The 22,180-nt window shown below is 40.1% G+C and overlaps 2 protein-coding genes across 2 annotated transcripts in view; one reads left to right on the forward strand and one right to left on the reverse strand.

Moving 5' to 3' along the window:
- Window positions 1-5,834, reverse strand: part of Cenpc (centromere protein C) — a 43,189-nt gene extending 37,355 nt beyond the window's left edge. Inside the window, exons 1-3 of the mRNA XM_051170214.1 lie at window positions 5,729-5,834; window positions 3,299-3,342; window positions 103-194 (exon numbers count right to left, since the gene is read on the reverse strand). Coding sequence (XP_051026171.1) covers window positions 103-194; window positions 3,299-3,342; window positions 5,729-5,743 — 151 coding nt within the window. The 5' untranslated portion in view covers window positions 5,744-5,834. The remainder of the gene's footprint in view (window positions 1-102; window positions 195-3,298; window positions 3,343-5,728) is intronic.
- A 6,876-nt stretch (window positions 5,835-12,710) lies between these two features.
- Stap1 (signal transducing adaptor family member 1) overlaps window positions 12,711-22,180 on the forward strand; it is a 35,046-nt gene continuing 25,576 nt past the window's right edge. Inside the window, exons 1-2 of the mRNA XM_051170451.1 lie at window positions 12,711-12,905; window positions 21,870-21,941. Coding sequence (XP_051026408.1) covers window positions 12,786-12,905; window positions 21,870-21,941 — 192 coding nt within the window. The 5' untranslated portion in view covers window positions 12,711-12,785. The remainder of the gene's footprint in view (window positions 12,906-21,869; window positions 21,942-22,180) is intronic.

The raw sequence follows: 22,180 nt of genomic DNA on the forward strand, positions 1-22,180 counted from the left end.
AAGTTATAAAGAAATTATTCTATATGTTTAAATGCTAGCATATATCTGCTACATTTAACATTAGTGTTAAATTTGTTTTCATCTATACCAAGTGTGAAAGACCATCTAACAATGAAGCCTTACTTTGTTCTTCAAAACAGTCTTGTAAGATTTCCAGCATGTTCTGGCCTTGCTTTTTATGAATAGTGGATGCTCTAAGAAAAAAGAAAAGAAAATATGTCATTTCTGTAAGATGTTTGCTACTTATGTTGTTTGCCTGAAAATCCCATATAAAATGTTAACTTTACATAGGAAAATAACTCTACTATTTGAACACAAGAAAAGTCCATCAACTCATCCTATTCATATGTAGTATTAAGAGAAGTTAGGCTATTATCTACAAATATCTACTGAAAGTTGAATATCTGTATCTGAGATTGGTTCAGACAACTGTTGTATTTCATTAATAATTTTGGTTTTTTAAGACACTAAATTGGTTCTAAAATGTTTTGCTTTTGTCTTGGGAACTGAACCCAGGACTTCTGGCTGTAATTACAGGTGCACACGCTCCTTTAATGAAGACTTTACAGACACCAGTCTCAACATCTCCTAGTAACACATCTTCTCTGCAACTCTTCAAGTGCACTTTACATTCAATAGCACTAATTTTGAATTAGTCAAGCAATTTATAAACATAAACAGCTTAATTAAATACTGTTTTGATTTTATACTACCATATACATAGTTACCCTGGTGTTCTGGTTTTATATATACCCACACGTGTTTAAGTTTAGAAATGACTAATGTAATGCCACCTTGTCCCAACTTTATTGTGTGTCTGCCTAGATATTTCTCAGCTTTCCAAATCCCAATAGCCGCGTCCACCTTGACATCACTTTTGGGCCTGAACGTTGTAAATGAACTATTATTCTCCTGAGGTAATTGTCTTGAAGATTTAATGCCTTTGTCTGCTCACCTAGGCCTAGGCCTAGAAGCTTCTAGTCTCTGTACAATTTAACCTAGGCCTAGAATGTTTTCAGCCTCTGAGAATTACTGCTTAGTAAGCTCACCTTTACTTGTTCTTACTGAGCTTATAGCTGGCTGGTTCAACTCAGCTGTTCTGGCTTAAACTCTTTTCCCAAGTGACTTATTCAATCTGGTTTCGCTATAGGCCCCTGAATTGCTGTTTGGCCTCAAACTAACTCTATCAATCTTTTCTAATCTTCGGGCTCCTTCTCCTTCTCTGGCTCATTCTGTCTTCACCCATGTCTAGCTTGTTCTATCCCTGCCCCCCCCAGCCCGACCCCTCTCTCTCTGTATGACTCTCCCTGTAAAACTGCCTTTTCTCTCTCCTCACGTCCCTCTTCCTCTCTGTTTTGCCCCCGTTAGTAGCTTCCCTTTTCTCTCTACTGAGAGTTAGGCACATCCTATTCTGTCAAATCTTTCTCTGATTTGTCACTTTTTCTGCCACTCAATTAGACATCATTTTCAACTATGGGTGCTTCCTTCTACAATCTATCTTTATCTTCAATATTTGCAATTAAAGGCATGTACCACCACACCTGGACCTAAGCTTTGCTTTACCTGATTACTTACTCTATATCAGGCTAGCCTTGAAATCAGATCTGTTTGCCTCTGTCTCCTGGACTAAAGGCAAGCTGGATCACACAGACCTAGAAGGTCTTTGGATGTGATCTCTTGCCAGAACAGCCATGTTCTTGAATTAAAATTCCTCTACAGTCCATGACCCTGACTGTGGTCCAATCGTATAAAATGCAATAAGTGATTTCTGTAGCTTAAAAACAAAACTAAAGCCAGACAGTGGTGGCACATTCCTTTAATCCCAGCACTCAGGAAGCAGAAGCCACCCTCGTCTACAGAGCGAGCTCCAGGACAGCTAGAGCTGCACAGAGAAACACTGTCCTGAATGAATGAATGAATGAATGAATAAATAAATAAATAAATAAATAAATAAATAAATAAAATAAGAAGAAGGAGGAGGAGGAAGAGAAGGAAATATAAATAAAAAAATAATTGTTATGTAATGTGTGGAAAATACTGGTGAGCTTTGCCACATGCTACTAGGGCATCCCAAATCCCAAACTAATGTGGACCCCCCTCCCCGCTCCAGCACTGATGTAATTGTGGTTTTTTTCTTTAAAAACAGTGTACAACTGAGCTTGGTCACCAACACACTATCCAGAGGCAAGAGTCTGTTCATTGTCTGGCCATTAAAAAGACTCAAAATGTTTAGCTGGTTTAATCAGCGTAGTTACCAGTAACTATCTTCTGTGGATCATTTCAGTCCACCAATTATCTGTCCTTCATTTCTAAATTTCTGTCATTTAAAAAATAATCATCCAGCCAGGTACGGTGGTGCACACCTGTAATCCCAGCACTTGGGAAACAGAGGCAGGTGGATCTTTGTGAGTTTGAGGCCAGCCTAGTCTACAAAGTGAGTCCACATAGCCAAGGCTACACAGAGAAACTCTGTCTGGAAAAACCAAAACACACACACACACACACACACACACACAAATAATCAACTATAGAAATGGAATTGTAAAGTATGCAGTATTTTTCACTGACTCTTTTTACTCAGTATAATTTTCTAGGAAGTAATCCCAAGTTTTTGCATGAATGAACTGTTCATTCTAGTTATTGAGGAATAATATCTACGCAATGAATAGATCACAGAGTTTAACCATTTACCTGATGATGGGCATCTAGATTTCAGTCAATATAATTTAGGTATACACCTCTAAAGAAGGTTGATAAGCTTTTACTTAAAATTACACTAAACCTTTAAAGGTTTCATTCATATCAAAACACACACAAATTTCACGTAATTTCTTACATGGCTAGCTGCACTTCAAAATAATAGCTAAATTATATATAAAGCTTTTATGACATAAGCTGCTACTTTATCATCCTAATTTTAAGTAATATTTTTCTCCATTAAGTAATTTTACTAGTACTACAGGAAAAAAAACATTCAAGCAAGAATGCAAGTTCTTTATGGTCCAAAAACTTATTAAATTAGTATATGTCATTAATATTACTATCAGGGCTATTAATAATTCAGTATTCAATTCTTCCTGTCCATGATTCTATGAAAGTATTTTTTACTTCCACTAAGTCATTACACAACTTAATATTTTGTTAATGTTTTGAAGTGTTAATATTTCTCTCTTATATAAAATAATTAAAAGACCAAACAAACAGTGGGCATACAAATTAATCAGTCAAAGGTAACAACTTCTATCTTCAAATGCACTTTCCAAAGATGAAAATAAATCACCTTAAAAGTTCAACTTACCTGGAAGGCCGGCAAAATCTTCTGTGGTAATTTTTTAGATGATCCTGAAAGAAAAGTTAACTATCAATTTTTTAAGCTACAATCAAATACAACTCACATTCAAAATAATTCCAGTACAATACAGGATTAACAAGAGAACATATTTTCAGGGACTCATTTAACAATTATCTGTTAACTGTCCAATGTAACACTATAAAGAATTCTTGGGAAAGGCAAGATGGCTGATTAGGAGTCTGAGGAATTGGATTTTCCTTTGAGCCTAACAAGGATACTTATAGATCACCTACAGCTATGTATCTCAAATATGACCAACATGGGTAGCTTACTGGACATTTAAGTCTCTAAAACAGAAAAAGAAAAATCAATACATAAATTTTTAAAATGTAATATGTCCCAAGAGAAGATTTAATGCCAAAGATAAAAATGGAGAAAACCTAAAATAAAAAAAGCAATATGTTCAAAATGAAACCAAAGTAGAGATTGCCATGGTGGCCTGTGCAAGAGGATCATAAGTTTGAGGTCAGTCTAGGCAGCACAGCAAAATCCTCTCTCTAAGAAGTTAATAAAAATAAAAATCTAAGGCTTTATATTATCAATACTAAGTAGAGAACAAGAATTCTTAACAATGAAGTTACCTAAAATTAAGATAATTTTAAAACGGAAGCTAGTTCTTAAAAATGTACCCTACCATGAAAAAGGCAGGAATTGGGAATAATAGGAAAAATAAAGCAAGAGTAAAATGGGGACATGCCCTTCCATCCTTATCTTTCAAGGGTAGAGCTATCACAGAAAACCTAGCTGGAGATTCTCTAGGAAGACGATGACTGCCACACTCTTTAAAGTGAAAACACTACCAACACCAGCCCTTATTCTAGCTCCACTTTGATTTCACCCAGTGGTACATTAATAATAGCAAAAGATCCTATTTGTTCTAGTCTAACTTTTATGTTGGCTGCACCAGCCCTAAAAGGCACAAAATTTTATAAAGAGATGTTCAATTTCAATTCCCTTTGATTTTAGTTTAGAAATCAGGAATGAATTCAATGCCACATACATGTGCTCATTGTTTGCGGGGAAGATGCCATCTTTTCTCCAGCCTCTAAGACAAGAGAGAGGATATATTGTGCACCTATATTTCTGTATCTGAGTTCAGATCCCTACGATTACAATCTAAAAATTCACAAGATCCATCTATGTCATCCTTTCTCCTCTGAAGTATGAAAGAATATATATATGATCGTCATCCAGGCTGACTAACACATCTTCTCTTAATCCCTACCCTGACTTCACTCTGTGCAATAAAATGTCCCAGACTCCTCAACCAGCTAAGCAAGTGTTCCTACACACGGGTCCCAGCCACACCTTCCACATGTTCTGCCTCTACTTCTGCTCAGTCTCTCTCATCAAGTTCAAAGCCACTGTCCTATGAAGACACCTTATGGTACCACCCGAATTCCAACTCACTGTGCTGAGCCAACAGGCCTGCATGGATGCCCTCCTCATACGGTACCAGATTGCTTCTCACTTGAACACTCACTGCTCATCACTAAGGATACTCCTACGTAAATTACTCCCACTTCCATATTTCAGCTTACATGACTACATAAGCTGTCCCCTGGCAGATGGAAACTAACTTCTTGACATCTAATGTCCTGGCACTGTAGGGCCCTACTCATGCATGCTCCTACATAGCAGCTCTTGAGTCACTACAGCTTTCCATCCGCAGGGATACACACCCTGTTTGGTTCCACCTCATATCATTTTAGGAAAGGAAGATAAGACAAAAACAAATTAGATATTAAGAAACACAGAAGGAAGCCCAGCACGGTCGCGAACGCCTATAATCCCAGCACTCAGGGAGGCGGAGGCAGGCAGATAGCTGGGAGTGCGAGGTCAGCCTGGTCTACAAAGCAAGTCCAGGATAGTCAAGGCTACACAGAGAAACCCTATCTCGAAAAACCAAAAGCAAAAAAAAAAAAGCAAAACCAGAAGACACAGACATAAGAGATGACCCGGTGGGGAAAGCACTGTTGTGAAGCATGCAACCTGAATTGGATTCCCAAAATCCATGTAAAGATGGAGAACCTTCTAACCAACAAACATAGATCCACATCCCCACTCCACATAGTAAAACGTTTTTACAAAAACATAAACCTGGGGTGAAGATTTTGTCTAGAGCTAATTTACAATTTTTCCAAAGCTTTTCTACTAACGTGTACGACTCACTTTGCACACTGTACACACACACCCCACAACTCACGCCCGAGAAGCTGCACACAGAATACACACACCCACGACTCACCCCGCACACAGTACACACACCCACGACTCAACCCCGACAAGCCGCTCGCAGCACCAGCCCCGCGTCCGGATCTCTCCAGCACAGGGAGGCCGACACATCACGCAGGCCCGACCCAGACCCGCACTTACCAGATGGAAGGCCATGTTTCCGGCCCACTGGTCCCGACTGAGACCTGATAGGGAAACTGAGACAGGCCCCAGAAGGGTTAAAAGTCGTCTAGTGAGATCGGGGGCCGAGGCACGAGGCTTCGCAAGAGCCGCCCGCCCTGCACTTCAGCCTGCGCCCTAAACAAACAAACAACCACTAGCGGAAAGAAAAAAATTCAAATGAGCCGCGCATGCGCAGGATGCACCGCGCAACCAATGGCACACTGGCCGTTATCTGCGTTTTTTAGAGTCCCGCCCTTTACCCCGCCCTCTAAGCGCCTCACGCGCATCAACGCGCCTTTCTCAGGTCGCCCCGCCCTTCTACGCAGCGTCTTGCCTTCCGGCCGGTCTTCCACCCCCTCGCCCCGCCTCCCGCCCGTCGCCCCGCCTCCCGCCCGTCGCCCCGCCTCTCGCCCGTGGTCTTACCCTCCCGTCAGGAAAGCCTTTCCAGCTCACTAAGCTTCTGTTTCCTTCAGCCACAGTTTGCAGTGCATCGGCTGCTTGTATTTGGAAAGCAGGTCTTGAGCACCACCTGTGCTCCTTGAGCTAAATGCATAAACACATCCCAGCACTTCTATTATGGATTAATAGGTAGTAATAAGAAAAATTGGGGTTAGAAATTGCAGGAGTTCTGAACAGATTACGCAGATTCGTCAGCTGCAACCAGCCCACATATATATTATCTCTAAAACTAATAACGATAACAATGTTTTCTTTTTTCAAGTATATAGAAATTACTATTTATAATGCATCTTTGCAAACAAAATGGTAGGTATAAATTATATGTGGTCGAACATAGATTTAAAAGAGAAAGTGGCTGCTTCTGTCTTATGAAAAAAATTAAGGTAACGGCCCAGATTGGACTACAAGAATACAAAATACACCGACGTCCTGTCATCTGGAGCACGTGGTCGTAGCCTCTAGCTGATCTATCTCCTAAGACAGAATGCCATAAGTAAATAAATAAATAAATAGGTCTAGAGCGATGCCTCGGTGGTCAAGAGGTCAGAGTCACTTTGCTGCACTTTCAGAGGAGCAAAGTTCAGTTCCCATCGCCCACACCACAATTCACAACCATTTGTAGCCCCAGTTCCAGACGATCTGACGCCCTCTTCTAGCGCCAAGCGCGTACATTATCTACTTGCATACATACAGACAAGACACTCAAAGTAAATAATTTATATTTATCTATCTATTTGTTTAGTAGATTATTTTAGAATGATAGGGTTCCTATGGGTTAACTGTGCTCAGGATTGCTGCGACGTTCGCCCGGCTTGCCAGTCGGATCCGCCAGAGGGCAGCATAAGTGCTGAAAACTTAATTACTCATTAATCCTAGTTTCCAATTGGAAGAAGCAACAGAATCCAGCTACAAACCTCAAAAGAGTAGCCCACTGCTCCTAGCAACTGAAAGAGAGGCTTTCTCTTGTGTTGAAAATAATTTTGAGACTGTTGTCCTCAAATACAACACTGCACTTTGTGGAAATTTTTAACAAGACCTGTGACCAAATTCAAGTACATGATGCTAAATTGTTCGACATGCAGACACTGTTTGCTGAAGAAGCAGTTGAAAGTGAGTCTTCTCTAGTCAGCTCAAAATCGTTCAGAGTAAAAATGGATTATTTGCTTTGAAGCCTCTGAAACCAAAAAACCTAAGCAATATCTGACCTCCAGGAGAATAAACAAAGTGGGCAGTGAAAGCTTGGGTCTCGCAGCTGCTAAAGACACAGAGACCATCACTAAAGCAGAGAGTGTGTAAAGGCTGACACTGCTCTCTCTCATCGTCAGTGATCCCCATCTTAGAGGACTCGCAAGTTGACACCTTCTACCTTCCTCCATGCTGTGCGGATACAGCCAGACCTGAAGACCTGTATACAGTTGAAAAATATCCTGTCCCCGGCAGAGTATGAGGCTCTTGAAAGTCCAAGGTCACATGGGTAGAAATACCAGGATGACGGGTCAGGAAAGCCACTACTCCTTAGTCTTCAAAATGCTGATGTCCCCCAGAGAATGAAAGAAGAAGAGCAGTGGTCAGGCTGGATGCACCTGGCTGCCAGAGACCCTCATCAAGTGTATAGCCCAGAAAGCCATGAGGGAGAAAATGTGCCTGCACCTGGAAACCACCCCGCCCGCCCCCCTCCCCGCCACGTCATCAAAACCAACCAGCTGAGCACTCTACCTGCCTAACTTAACAGCTACTGCGCTTCACAGAGCTGAGTTTCGAATTCCGTGAAGGCAACAGCCACTGTGTATGTGATCATACTTGCCTCTACTTACATAAATGGCCTCCAGATTCCCCTGACGGTGTTACAGGGCAAGTGGCACGCTACGTCCTAAATTTGGGTCATCTTTAATTAAATACTGTTAGTTTGTTAGTTCAAAATGACCAGAGAAAACCAGAAATGATAAAAATGCCAAACTTTCTCTTATAGGTAGTACATAAAAATAAGAGGGTATGTAAAAGAGAGGAGAAACTGCCAGCAAAGTGATGGGACAGAAATGGCATGGAACTGAAATAGGGAAACCGCTTCTTACACTGAAAAATATGCTGTCGTTATAGCATGTCAATTTGGGACACTTCTGCTATTAGAATAAAATTTCACTGATTTTATAGCCAATGAGAGACTATGTTAATCGAGAATCAGTTAAAAAGAACAAGACTGTGGAATCAGAAGTTCGGATTAAAACTCATCCATCATCAGGCATTTAACAGTTTACAGAATCTTGGGAGGGTTGATAAAGCAGAAGATTTGGGGGGTGGAGGCCACGCTGAATGATACTGTGGAATTAAGCCACTGTTTCTACAATCATGAGGCAAACTGAAAAAAACAAAAATTAGGAACCTGATAAAAGTGTTGGTCTCTGAGAATCAGGAAGTCACCACAATTACAAAACTGGCACCTCCCGGAAGCCTCCACAAACAGCAGCGTATGCCAGGACTGTCGATTACTTCTGAGTTCAGACTACTTCACACCTAGCCGATGCACACCAACACAACTAATGTACCCTGGCTACACGGTCAGCATCCATGAAGCTGGTGGTCAGACACTGCGCCATCTCATCGCAGTACCAGGAGAAAGTCAGACGCTTATCCATCATTCCTGCCTTGTCTTTGGCAGGAAAAACCAAAGGCAGCATAAGAAATAATTGGGCTTCTCTTCTGCCTTGCCAAATCATATTGACTCTCCTCGACGCTACTTGGGAAAAAAATAAAGTGTTTTTTTCTTTTGTTTTTGTTTGTTTGTTTGTTTTCCGTAACCATTTCAGCTGCTCCAGTAAAGAACCATGCACTAGGAAGTGTGAAACGGATGTGAACCATCGTTCAACTGCTTCCTGCAGCAGCACCAACAAAACGATCTTGAAAGAAAAAATACAGACTTGAATCTTGTATATATTGAGTTTGTAATGGTAATATTTTAAATTTGACTAACGTAATAGTATTATTATCTATTCCCAAACTATCTATTATTCTGAATTCCTAGTTTCTGTTCAAGCGAGCAGTAGCTTGTGATTGACCTGATTTTGGGAACTGGTGCACTTTATCTATTTGCCCTCTGTGTCAGACTTTTCACCGGTGTAACAATACATGAGAAAATGACCGAAGTAGAGGAGGGTTTATTTTGCCCATGGTTTCAGAAGTCTCAGTCCGTTGTGACAGAAGGGATATGGCTCAGCAGAGCACACATACCGTAGAAGCCAGGGAGCTGAGAGAGAGAGTGCCTGTGCTCACTAGCCCTCCTCTTCCTCTCATTCCACCTGGGTCCCTGGTGTGAGGGATGTTACCACCGACTTTCAGAGGGAACTTTCCCTTGGCTTCCCTGGACTCACTTTGTAGACCAGGCTGGCCTCAAACTCACAGCGATCCGCCTGCCTCTGCCTCCCAAGTGCTGGGATTAAAGGCGTGCACCACCACACCTGGCTCCTCTTAGTTAATCTTTCCTGTAAACTTTCTCACAGCCACATCCAAGACTGTTCAGTATTGATCGAGGTGCTCCGCAACCAGTTGCCAATCAAGATTCACAACCTCAGCTGGGTGTGACGGTGAACACCTTTGATCGCAGCAGAGGCAGGCAGACCTCTGAGTTCAAGGCCAGCCTGGCTTACATAGTGAGTTTCAAGCCAATCAAGCTGCATGATGAAACCCTGTCTTAAAAAGCGGGGAGGGGAGAATCATAACCTCCCTATTTCCAGAAATATATATAACAACAAATTACATTATAAAAATAGTATGAACGTATAACTAAGAAGAGCTCTTACCAGCTAAGAGTAACTCTTCATACAGTATTGAAAATGCTCAGGTATTTTCAAATTAAATTATTAAACAGTGCTTCTAGTATAACTTCAGTAACAGTGATTCTTCACCTTTTTTTTTTTTTTTTTTTTTTTTTTTTTTTTTTTTTTTTTTTTCTGACCCAAATGCTTCAGGAAAGTATGTTCTGTGTAATTAAGGCTCATTGTGTCAATAATTACTGGGTAAAGGGGGAAGCAGGAAACCCTATACTGAGTGCCCTGGACTCTCTGGGATTCTATTACAACGATTTTCATTTTCTCTACTGAAAACACTTTTATCCTACCAAAATCAATAAAAAGTGACTGGAAATTATAAGACTGTGACTTATAACTCATTCATGTATTCCACCTTGTGGCCAAAATTAAAGCTGTTTTATAAACAGATGCATGCATACACCACACACATTTTTTAATATTTATATAAAATATATTTGTATATTATGTATAAATGTGAAAACATTTATATTTAGATATTGTATATTATTTTATGTTATATATAATTTATATATATTTCTAGATATGTTTTTCAAGACAAGGTTTCGGGCTGTCCTGGAATTTATTTATAGGCCAGGCTGGTCTGAACTCAGAAACTCACCTGCCTCTGCCTCTCAAGTGCTGGCACTAAAGTCACATAGCATCATGCCTGGAAGCACAATTATACTCAATTCAAATATCCTTTCAGTCTATCACAATGCACTCTCATGCATGTGATAATAGATCAATAAATATTAAAGGCCGGAAATCAGGATGTACTGGATGAGGACTGGACATTTTGAGTCAGACTTGCTGGTCTAATCGATGCTAATAGGTAGATAGTAAAGTAATTCTTCCCAGGAACAGAAAGATTTTTCCCAGGCTCCTGACGGATGAGTAAGACTTGACCAATCAGAAAACAGATAGAAGAGCATGGGAGCCCACAGTACAGTGAGCTATGAGAAGAAAGTCCAAAGGGCTGGAGTGTGGGAAGCTGAAGCTATCGCCCTCGCTAAGATGGCGCCTGGCAACCTGCCAGGCAAAATGACTTGCAATTCTGCTCCTGGTAAACAAGTCCTTATTTGGGTTGTGGGCCGTGCTTTGCTCTGATGTATGCACTCCGCCTTATCGGGAACCAATTGGAGCTACCGACGTAAGAGCTGCTGATTGGGTGAGGCAGAGGATATAAGAGGGGCGCTGGGGTGCAGGAAAGGAAGCTTGCTGAAAAGGTTCCTGAATAAACTGCCTGGAGAAGAATGTTCGGGTCGTGTCCTTATTTTCTGGTGGTCGGAAGGGTCGCGACACTGGAGACGTTGAGGAAGAAGCAAATGACTAGGGCAGAAGACACGTGTTTGTAAAGGAGCTTGGCTGGTTCAGTGCTACAACCATAAATATTTAGTGACCAATAAACAATGGAAGAAGGAATCTCAAAACCAGCGAGGATCTTTTAGGCTCTTTGAAAGTCAAAAGCATCTTAATCAGATTGTATTTCTTGTGATGAGGGGAAAAAAAAGAAACCAATGGGGGTCAGTACATTTGAACTATCTGTAATAGATAGAACTGCAGTGGTGCCACTGCAGGGAATGGTGCTGGGAATCTTGACAGGTCTAACTGGCTGATAATGTTTAAGACAGCTTTTGAATTTCGTAAGATTTGGGAGAAATGGTTGAAGGAGAAATAATTGCATCTTGGTATATGAAGGATTAATTTTACTTACAAATCAATAGACCAAAAGAACTTACATGGTTTGATGAACTAGATTTTAATTTTTTATTTTATAAATGGTTAAAAAAAAAAAAAAAGAAAAGAAAAGACATAATTAAACAGATGCTTAGTTAGCAGAAATATTTCTGTTAGGCTCAGGAGGTTAAGGGGCATGCTGCCACAGCTAAGGACTGGAGTTCGATACTTGAGCCCCACGTGGCAGAAAGAGAGAACCAGTTGCCACAAATTGTCCTCTAACCTCCACACGTGCACTGTGGCATGGGCACACTTGAGGCTGCCTGAATATTGGCTCACACACATGTGCACACCCTAAATAAATGTTTTTTAAAAACCAAAACATTCCTTTCTGTATTTTTGTGGAGGTCATCTCTCTCTCTCTTTTAAAACTCTCTGGCCACAGGTAGGTATGGTGACATAAATCCTTAATCCCAACACTTTGGAGGCAGAAGCAAATAGACCTCTGTGAGCCTGAAACCAGCCTGGTCTCCAAAGTAGAATTCCAGGACAGCCATGGGTAAAAAAATAAAACCCTGTTTTAAAACAGAAAACAAAACAAAACTCTATTGGATATATATCCAATAGAATAAAAAATATTCAATGAGCACAGTTTAAGGCACATTTGTTAGACATAAAGACAGAGAGCAATAAACAAAAATAAAAGCTGGAAAAGCCAAATACACCTTTGGTGTGTCCCCTAAAGCCTCTCACAATGCCTGCACCTGCTCCTTTCATCCTTGGGAGATGATAATCTGTTGTTTATTTTGCTTCCATAAATCTAAGAACATGAAGTGTATGCAGAGCTTGGCTTTTAAAACTTGCTCTGTGCTTGATCATGTTTTAGTTTGCAAAAAGTAAAGTGTGTGTGTGTGTGTGTGTGTGTGTGTGTGTGTGTGTGTGTGTGTGTGTGTTGCACTGTTGGTGGAGGGTTGGTGGTTAAAAAGCAAGTTGAGACTTCCTCTTTAAACAGTTGCCTTTCCTCTCGCACAACGGAGATTTCCTTTTGTTAGCGTCTGGACAGAACTGAAAGCAAGCCAGACGCTAAAGCAAAGGGCATGATGGCTAAGAAGCCCCCAAAACCTGCCCCTCGCAGGATCTTCCAGGAAAGGATGAAGATCACTGCTCTGCCCCTGTACTTTGAAGGTGTTTTATTAGTCAAACGGTCTGATTCCCAGGTAAGTCTGTAGATGACCCTGAAAGTTTGAGCTTAACTAATCTCATGACAACATGATACAATGATGCCTGCTTATTTCTATTTGGGTTATTCTCTCTTTGTTGATCAAGAAGAATGATTGAACAACTTAAATACAATGCACAGCGTATATACATATATATGTATGTATTATAAGGTTTCTAATATTTAGCCACAGTATAAAAATCTAATGAAATTCCCAAAGGATTCTTTTAAGCATCCCACAAGATTTTGGCTTGCATGGTAAGTTTTTTTTGTTTGTTTGTTTTGTTTTTTTAATGTTTCTCCACAATTTCCTACTATGCTTCAGTGGTAAGAAATTGCATGAAGATAAGGTGATTTCATGACAAATTGCCTACCTGCTCCTACTCCCAGTTATACTGACGTTTATAATGATCAAATTGTAAGAGATGGTAAACCTTCATAAAATTGTGAAAAATATTTATTTAATATTATTTCATTACACATTCTGAAAATACTAACCATCATATTGACTTTAAAAGAGAATATTTAAAATGTTATTGTAATCAGTAAATACATTAAATTGTTTTCTAAAAAGTACATTTTACATAGTTTTGACATAAAAACATAAACTGCAGTTATAAAAATGTGTTGCCCTTAAAGTTGTAATCATGGACAATCTAAAATTAACTAGAGAAATAAATTATAGGTTACTAAATAATTAAAGAAGCCATTGATGTAAGTAAAATTTTATAAAATTTTCATATTTGGCTGAAGCTAGCAAAGTTTCAAGTGTTTTCAGAAATAACAGTAAATGTTTAATGTTGATATGGCAAGGTTTCAGAGGAGTCATTAACATGCATGAAACAATTATGAATATGAAAATATTCTAATAGTGTATTCACACTTTTTATGTACATAGTAAAGTCATTTGCCATTTAAAAGTCAGGTTGTAATTCATGTTATGGCTGTTAAGCATTTGGTAGTAAATTTGCAAGCTATATTGGAGTTATTGGTTGTCGTTGTTGATGATGATGATGATGATGATGATGACCCTACACAAGTCAGTTACATGTTTTTTTTTCCCTTCACCAGAAATGGGATAGTAGGCAATTTAAATTTGGTCCTTCACTGACTGTCTTCCCAAAGTGTTTATAGTAACTGTGTCTGCTACCAAGATCTTCCAGGTGTTTTAAAGAAGGCATATGTTGTTAGGGTTAATAAAACAAGCAAACAAAAACTACAATTTTAGAGTATCGGTAAACCATGTCTTCACTTGATTTTTTTCCACATATAACTTTTACCTTATGAAAATTACTCCATCTGCCCTGAATTCAGTTTATTGAACTGTTCGGGGGAGGGGGGGAAGGAGCAAACGACTACTACTTGCCTCCAGCATAACATATTAACTATTTATGTTGTTTCTTCATTATGTCTAGAATAAGTATGCCCAGTGCTGAGTCAATTTATTTTTCAAGCAACATTTCTTGTACACTTTGCACACGACGAACATGACAAGAAGCTTGGCTTAGTACTAATTATGACATTTTATCTAATTCATAATCTAGTTTTTCTTAGAAAGCATGTTTCAAAACAAAATCAACTATACATTCAGCATTTCTTATGAGGGCTGTGCATATACCTAAATGGAAGAGCACTTCTCTAAGACACATCAGACTCTGGGTTCAAAGTAAGCATGAAAATATTTGTGAAACATATGCGAGAAAATCAATTTGCCTACCCGTTTAAGTTTACTGCCAAGTTCTTTTCTCTTGTGTGTCAAGCAGAAGAGGAACCAAAGGATGACAGCAGCGTCAACATATATGGTGGCTTCAAAGATGAAAACGATAACTACATAAAATGCCACCTTCACACTTTAGATTTCATTTTCTTCAGAGCTGCTAACATTCTAAAGTCAGTTTGAGGTCTGTAAAATATCCTGCAACAGAGGTCTATAAGTAAAATTGCTCAAAGGAACGCCGTAGTGCTCAAAGAGAAATACAGAAGCAATGAGAAAAATGCTAAGAGAAATAAGTGGGACTTCCACAAAACTGGCAGGAAATGCCAGGGAGCATTTAGAAGCAAACTGATCTTAAATTCTAACTACAAAGCCATATATGGCCACAAAGCAAAGGGATAAACAAGAAATCTTGCTTCAGTGCCTTTAGTCCAGTGATTTAATGCAAATTAAAAACCAAGAGACTATGTGTAAAACACACCTCATTCAAAGATATGGCTATCAAATATATAAATATCTATACAAATAAAATACACGCCTAGATACTATTTGTTTAGTATTAGTCAAGTTATACTGGGATCCATGTGGTCTTGTTAGAAACTAATTCAGTATTCTGATTTTGATCTCTCTACATATCAAACAGAAGTGACCTCTGTCTTTGGGTTTGTGGCTGTGTCTGAAGTTCATGGGTTTTACTACTATGTCTGTTTTTCCTCCAAGAGCTTTTGAACTCATCAGTGCCTTCAGATATGGATCTTACTTTATTTAATAATTTTTCCTTAACTGTATCTATCATTCTATAATGCTCACGTTTTAACTTTTGTTTAAATGCCAGTGAATCATACCCAATTAATATCCGTGTGTGTGTGTGTGTGTGTGTGTGTGTGTGTGTGTGTGTGTGTGTGGTCATCTCAGCATTTTTTTCTCAGGAGCACAGATACCTGCAAGTGCATACTGAGGAATCTCAATAATTCTTGTCTTTTTTTTTTTTTAAGATTTATTTATTATTTATACAGTATTCTGCCTTCATGCATGCCTGTAGGCCAGAGGAAGGCATCAGAGCTCAGTGTAGATGGCTGTGAGCCACCACGTGGGTGCTGGGAATTGAACTCAGGACCTTTGGAAGAGCAGCCAGTGCCCTTAATCTCTGAGCCATCTCTCCAGCCCCAATTCTTGTCTTTTTAAAATGATGCTAGCATTTCTTTTCTGATAGCAGATTAAACCAAGAAGGGGCCAGTAAAGGAAATGAGCACAGTGGTAGAAAACTTCTAATGTTTTCTCCAAGATTATCAGGGATTAGACTTCATTTTAGAAGCTCCATGTCAGTTAAAGCTCACTAATGATTATGTCCCCTAAGAAATGCACCTGTACATCAACTGCTCTCACAGCACTTGCCCTCATCTCTTGCCCAGATCAAAAACACAGAAAGCCTTGACCTACTGCTTTCAGTGTGGATAGAGGTTTATGGACAGAGTGAGAAAGCCTTCCAAAAAAAGCCAGCTCCCAGACATAGCTGTGTGCGTTGGTGAATTCATTTCAGGTCACATCTGCAATTGTTCAGTCTTTTCAACTGTACATTCAGTACCATCAGTTTTTCAGAACTCCTGCCTGATCCAGGGGCCAGGACTACTAGCTATTAAGGAACGTCTGAAGTAAAATTTCTCACTGGTGTTTTTAGAACATCTCCCAATGTAGGGAAATAACTTATGGACCAGAGAGATGGCTCAGCGGGAAAGGACACTTACCATAAAGACTACTGATCTGAGTTTGATCCCAGAACCCCACATGGTAGAAGAGAGAATGGGATCCATCCAGCATGCTGGCCTCTGGCTCCAACATGAGCACCATGGTCTGTGCATGCATGTGTGCACAAGCGCACACATACACAAGAGAGATTGAGACAGAGAGAGAGAAAGAGAGACAGAGACACAGAGAGAGAGGGGGGGGAGAGAGAGAGAGGGAGAGAGAGAGAGAGAGAGAGAGAGAGAGAGAGAGAGAGAGAGAGAGAGAGAGAAGGAATGAAGAAACGGTTTTGAAATAACTAGAAAGGAAAAATTTAGAAGTAATTTTATGCAGGAACGACAATGGATTTCATTATTCTGTTTTTTAAAATAGCGCATCCTTCTTTTCCACGGTCCCATTAGAATATACTTATTTTTAGACATCTTTAGGCCTCATCACCATCTCTCTCAAAGGAGGAAAATAAATCACTACATTAAAAAAAAAAAAAAAAAAAAAGACATTGCAGGGGCTGGAGCAACAGCACTGAGTGTGCTTCCAAAGGATCCAAATTCCATTTCCAGCACCCACATGGTGGCTCCTAACCATCTGTAACTCCAGTTGCAGGTGGATCTGATGCTCTGTTCTGGCTTCTGTGAGCACCATACACATATGCAGGAAAAACATCCATATATATAGTATGAATGTATGTATGTATGTATGTATGTGTGTGTGTGTAAGTATGTATACATTGTCTTTTTTTTTTTTTTTTTTAAAGCAGTTTCTCTTTGTAGCCCTGGCTGTTCCATAGACGATGCAGCCCTTGAACTCCGAGATCCACTTGCCTCTGCTTCCAGAGTGCTGGCATTAAAGTTATGTGCCGTCACAGCTGGCTACACACACACACACACACACACACACACACACACACACACCATGGAGAATGAAAAATGCAAAGCATCTGCCCATACTGTGACTATGGAAGCAACGCACTGTTCTGTTGTTGTTCAGGTGGTGAGAACTCACTAGCATTTGCTATGTTCCAGCTCTTTCGTCCTTATATGCATCACTATCCCACCAAATCTCCAACTACTCTACGAAGCAATAACGACTGTCGGCATTCTCTTCTTCTGCTCCCTGTCTCCTACCAGTAAACTGCCACACAGTGTACACAATGATAGTTGTTATTTGGTGGTTTTAAAACCATTCCAAAGAAACAGGTCATCACTAAACAAGCCACTGTGTGGGGAGCCAGACTGACCCACAGCTTTCTTCAAGGGCCGCTTTAAAGGACAAAAGAAACTTCCGTCCTGTGCACTTGTTCAGGGTGGACTTGGCAAGACCCATCTAGAGTTGGAGCCAGCGCCTCATAAGAGTCCACATGTGGCTTCTGTGGGCTGACTCCCTGCACCCCTCAGCCTTGGTTATACGTCCTAAGCATCTGTGTCTGAGATATCCCAGGTTCTCTTTGCCAACATTGTCTGACTTAGTTCTCTGCTGACCCTGGCTGTTTTCCCTCTGCAACTAGTATAAAGGATGCTGTACTTCTTAATAAATCTGCTTGGCACAAGTCATCAGTTATACAAGAACTCATGACCCCGGCTATTGCTTTTGTCTTCATTTGTCATCTTCTTTACTCCTCATCTCAGGTTCTGCTTAACACCTCGCTATCCAGGACCCTTTTTTCAGGACATCACTATATTCAGGTCATCACTATCTGAAGAATTGTTCCACAAGCAGCCATCCCTCTCTCTTGCTCCAATTTTAAATGTTTATGATATTCCACTGTGATTTTTCTTCTCCCAGGCTTTGATGGCTAAAGAATCATCTAACTAGGGACCCATTACTTACTTCTATGACTAATAAAGTCTACCAGTGTGTGAATTTGATACTGGGCCTAAGCTCGTACCGCTTCACCCTACACTGAGCTACCTCCATGCACTGACTCAGCTTGATAGGCCCAAGCTTAAACTTCTTAGAGGCCCTTTTCTACCTGGCAGGAAATGAGCAGAACACCCACTCTCTCCTAGCAGACAAGGCTGACGGGAGGACCGGAAGTGGTGAGCTAAGCATCCTGTCACCCAACCTCACCTGTTTTATACCCGGTCCTGCTCAGAAATCAGTCATTCTGGCAGCATTCATTAGTGGAGACTAAAGGGGAAAGTGTAAGAAAGTGCCAGGAAAGCCAGGAAACCAGCTGTTGTAGTGACAAAAACGTTGGTGCCCTCTATGAACAGAAAGACAGACGTTTCTGATGGGTCACAGTTGAGATTTGTTTCCTTCTCTTGTTAATCTATTTGACTCTAAGATGTGTCATCCATTGGCATACATGGGGCATTCAGAGTTAGGCATGTCTTTCATCAGTTTTGTAACTGCCCTTTATGAAGGCTCTTTTGATCGACCCCATATTTGCATGTGTAGGCCTATTACGTGTTGTAGTCAGATCTTGATTATGGGTTGGCTGGAGCAGAAAGACCACCTACCAAGTTCCAGCTCTGTGTTTGGCGTAGATTACGTCAGCAATACTACCATTTAACTGAAACTTGACCATATGCACATACCGCTGAAGTATAACTTTTACCTTTTTTTTCCCACAAATAAGGTGAATCTATTTTTATACTTTTTGAATTTTGACTAGGCCATGTGCTTAGGTAAATGTAGAAGGGGCATAAAATTATATTAATAATATGCTTGCTAAAGATGGAGAGCTATTCAGTGGTTACCAGCATTTACTACGCTTGCAGAGAACCTGGGATCAGTTCCCAGCACACACATGGTGCCTCACAACCACCTTTAACTCCAGATGCAGGAGATCAGACCATCTTCTGAGCTCTGTGGGACCCCCGCACACACATAGTGGATGTAGACTCATTCAGTATTATTAGGTATACACACACACACACACACACACATACACACACTAAAAATGAACAAGAATGTTGGCTCTGTTTCTTAACAATTAAACTTTATTATACAACCCAACTAACTTACACAAGAGGGAAAAAAGGTTAAAGGGAAAAAAGAGTGGACCTTCCAGTATCCGTTCCAAAGGACGGGTCCTTAGGTGTCTCTGGCCTGCATGCTGGTCCGGCCTGTTCACTGATCCTCCTTCTGATCCATATGTGCCCAAGCCGGGTTTCTCTGCTGCCCCTCTCTCCTCTCCACTTGCCTGTAAGGAGGTCAATTAGAAAAACAATAGTCCAAGTGGAGTCCCTAGGTGGGCTTCCTGAACTCCAGGCCCAGGATGGCTCCACCCAGTCTATCTCAGGGAGTACCCATGGTATGTCCAAGGGTAAAGCGCGCCAAGACTACTTTCACCTGTGACAAAGCTTACAGTCCTTCCCACACAAGAATGCTTATACAGTGGGCTTCACTCTTTCTGTTAGAAAAAAATGTTTTAAGTGGTTTGTTCTTAAGATTTAATTTTACATGAGGCATGGTGGTGCAGGCCTGTAATCCTAGCACTCTAGGAGGCCAAGGCAGGCAGACTGATGTGAATTTGAGGCCAGCCTGGTTTACAAAATGAGTCCAAGATAGCCAAGGCTACACAGAGAAAAACTGTCTTGAAAAAAAGAAAAGAAAAGAAAAGAAAAGAAAAATCTGTGTGTTTTCTGTGTGTGGGTGTCTGACATGGGTGCTAGGTGCTGAATCATGTGAAAGATCAGGAATCATTCTTTCTTTCTCTCCTCCTTCCTTCCTTCCTTCCTTCCTTCCTTCCTTTCTGTTTTGCTTTTTAAAGACAGGGTTTCTCTGTGTAGCCTTGGCTGTCATAGAACTTGTCCTTTGGAAAAGCTTGGCCTTGAATTCAGAGATCCACTGGCCTTTGCCTCCAGAATGTTGGAAGTAAAGGTGTGCATCACCACGCCAGCCATCACCACCACCTGGCCAGTAAGCAATCATAATCACTGTTCATCTCTCCAACCCATTTCTGGTAATGTTTATGAAAGTATGTGAATGAAGCCTGGACAGGGTGTAGTGGTACAAGCTTTTAATCCCAGCACTCAGGATGCAGAGTTCAAAGCCAGCCTGTAGCTTGCTTTACAGAGTGAGCTCTGTCAGAGCCAGAGCTGCATAGTAAGACTGTGACCCCCCCCAACACACACACACACACACACACACACACACACACACACACACACACACAAACACACACACACACAAAAAGAAAAGAAAGAATGAACGAAAGAATGGAAAGAAAAGTAAATGAAACTTAAGACAACTAAAATGAGAATCTGACTAGGTTATTTTTAAAAATTAATTTAGAACATTATTTGTAAAAACTCATGGTAATTTGAATCTACTAATAATTAAATATTTACCTAATGAATAAAACTCGGTCTTCAAACTTCAGCTTCAATGTGTTAATTTTCTTATCATCAACTTTTATATCCCTTTAGTCTATATCACCAATAAATACTATTTCATGAATCTAAACTAAAAGTCATGTCCTCTTTTAACTACTTTACCTCTACATATTTGCTCAGTCCTTTTATCTACCCTAAAGAGCAGATCTATCCATGCCGTATATGACATTTTAAATGGCCCCATCATTCACTAAAATTAAATAGTTTTAAATAAATGAGAAGAGTTTCAAAAATGATCTAGTTAAGCACAAGTCAAACATTACACTAAAATAAATTAGAAAGGGATTTAATAAAAACTTAACTGCAGGCCTAAAGAAATGACTCAGTGGTTTAAAGCACTGGCTGCTTTTCCAGAGGGCCTAGTCCCATTACCAGCACCCCTATGTTGGCTTACAACTGTAACACCAGTTCCAGGGGATTCAGTGGTCTCATCTGGCCTTCAAAAACACTAGGCACACATGTGGTGTTGACAAATAAATCCAGTGCAGAAAAAATCCTCATACATATAAAATAAAGTTAATTTTCTATTTTTCTTTAAAAAAAAAAGAATTAACTACAAAGTAAAACCATTAAAATATAGGTGAACCTGGTTTACCATATAATGAGAACATGCGTGGCAATTTAAAAGAATTTATGGTGAAATTCAGTGAATATTCTGGTGAGGTGGTACACACCTATAATCCCAGCATGTGGGATGGGAGGAAGAGGCAGGCAGATCTCTGTGAGTTCAAGGACAACATGACCCACACATGAAGTTCCAGGCCAACTAGAGATATTTGGTAAAATCTTGTCTCCAAATTAAAACAAAAAAACAGAGAAAAAAAAAGAAAGGAAGAAAAGCTGTGTGTGTGTGTGTGTGTGTGTGTGTGTGTGTTTCTAAAAATGGCTCAGTGGTTAAGAGCACTTCCTGCTCTTCCACAGAACATCCAGTCAGTTTACAGCTTCCTGTCACTCCTGTTCCCAGCTATTCAATTCTTCTGGTCTCCTTGGTTACTGCACACAGATGATGCTTTAAGGAACACACACATATACACATAAAATAAATAATTTTTAAAATTAGGCAAAAAGTGAAGGATAAATAATAACTTTATATGACACAATTACAAAGCAGAAAAAAAATTGACTATGAACTCATGAAACGGTGTTTCTGATTTCTTTCCCACAGGAGTACAAACACTATTGGACAGAGTTGAGAGGAACCACACTTTTCTTTTATACCGACAAAAAAAGTACAACTGTAAGTAGTCTGACCTTTCAATAGACCATATGCACACAATTTATTATTCATTTTTTTCTTTTTCTTCTTCTTTCTTTCTTTCTTTCTTTTTTTTTTTTTTTTTTTTCCAAGACAGGTCTCTGTAGCCCTGGCTGTCCTAGAACTCACGCTATACACCAGGCTGGCCTCGAACTCACAGAAATCTGCCTGCCTCTGCCTCAAGAGTGTTAAGATTAAAGGTGGGCACCACCTTTGCCTGG

The sequence above is a fragment of the Acomys russatus genome, chromosome 28, assembly GCF_903995435.1.
Source record: "Acomys russatus chromosome 28, mAcoRus1.1, whole genome shotgun sequence".
Lineage (NCBI taxonomy): Eukaryota > Metazoa > Chordata > Mammalia > Rodentia > Muridae > Acomys > Acomys russatus.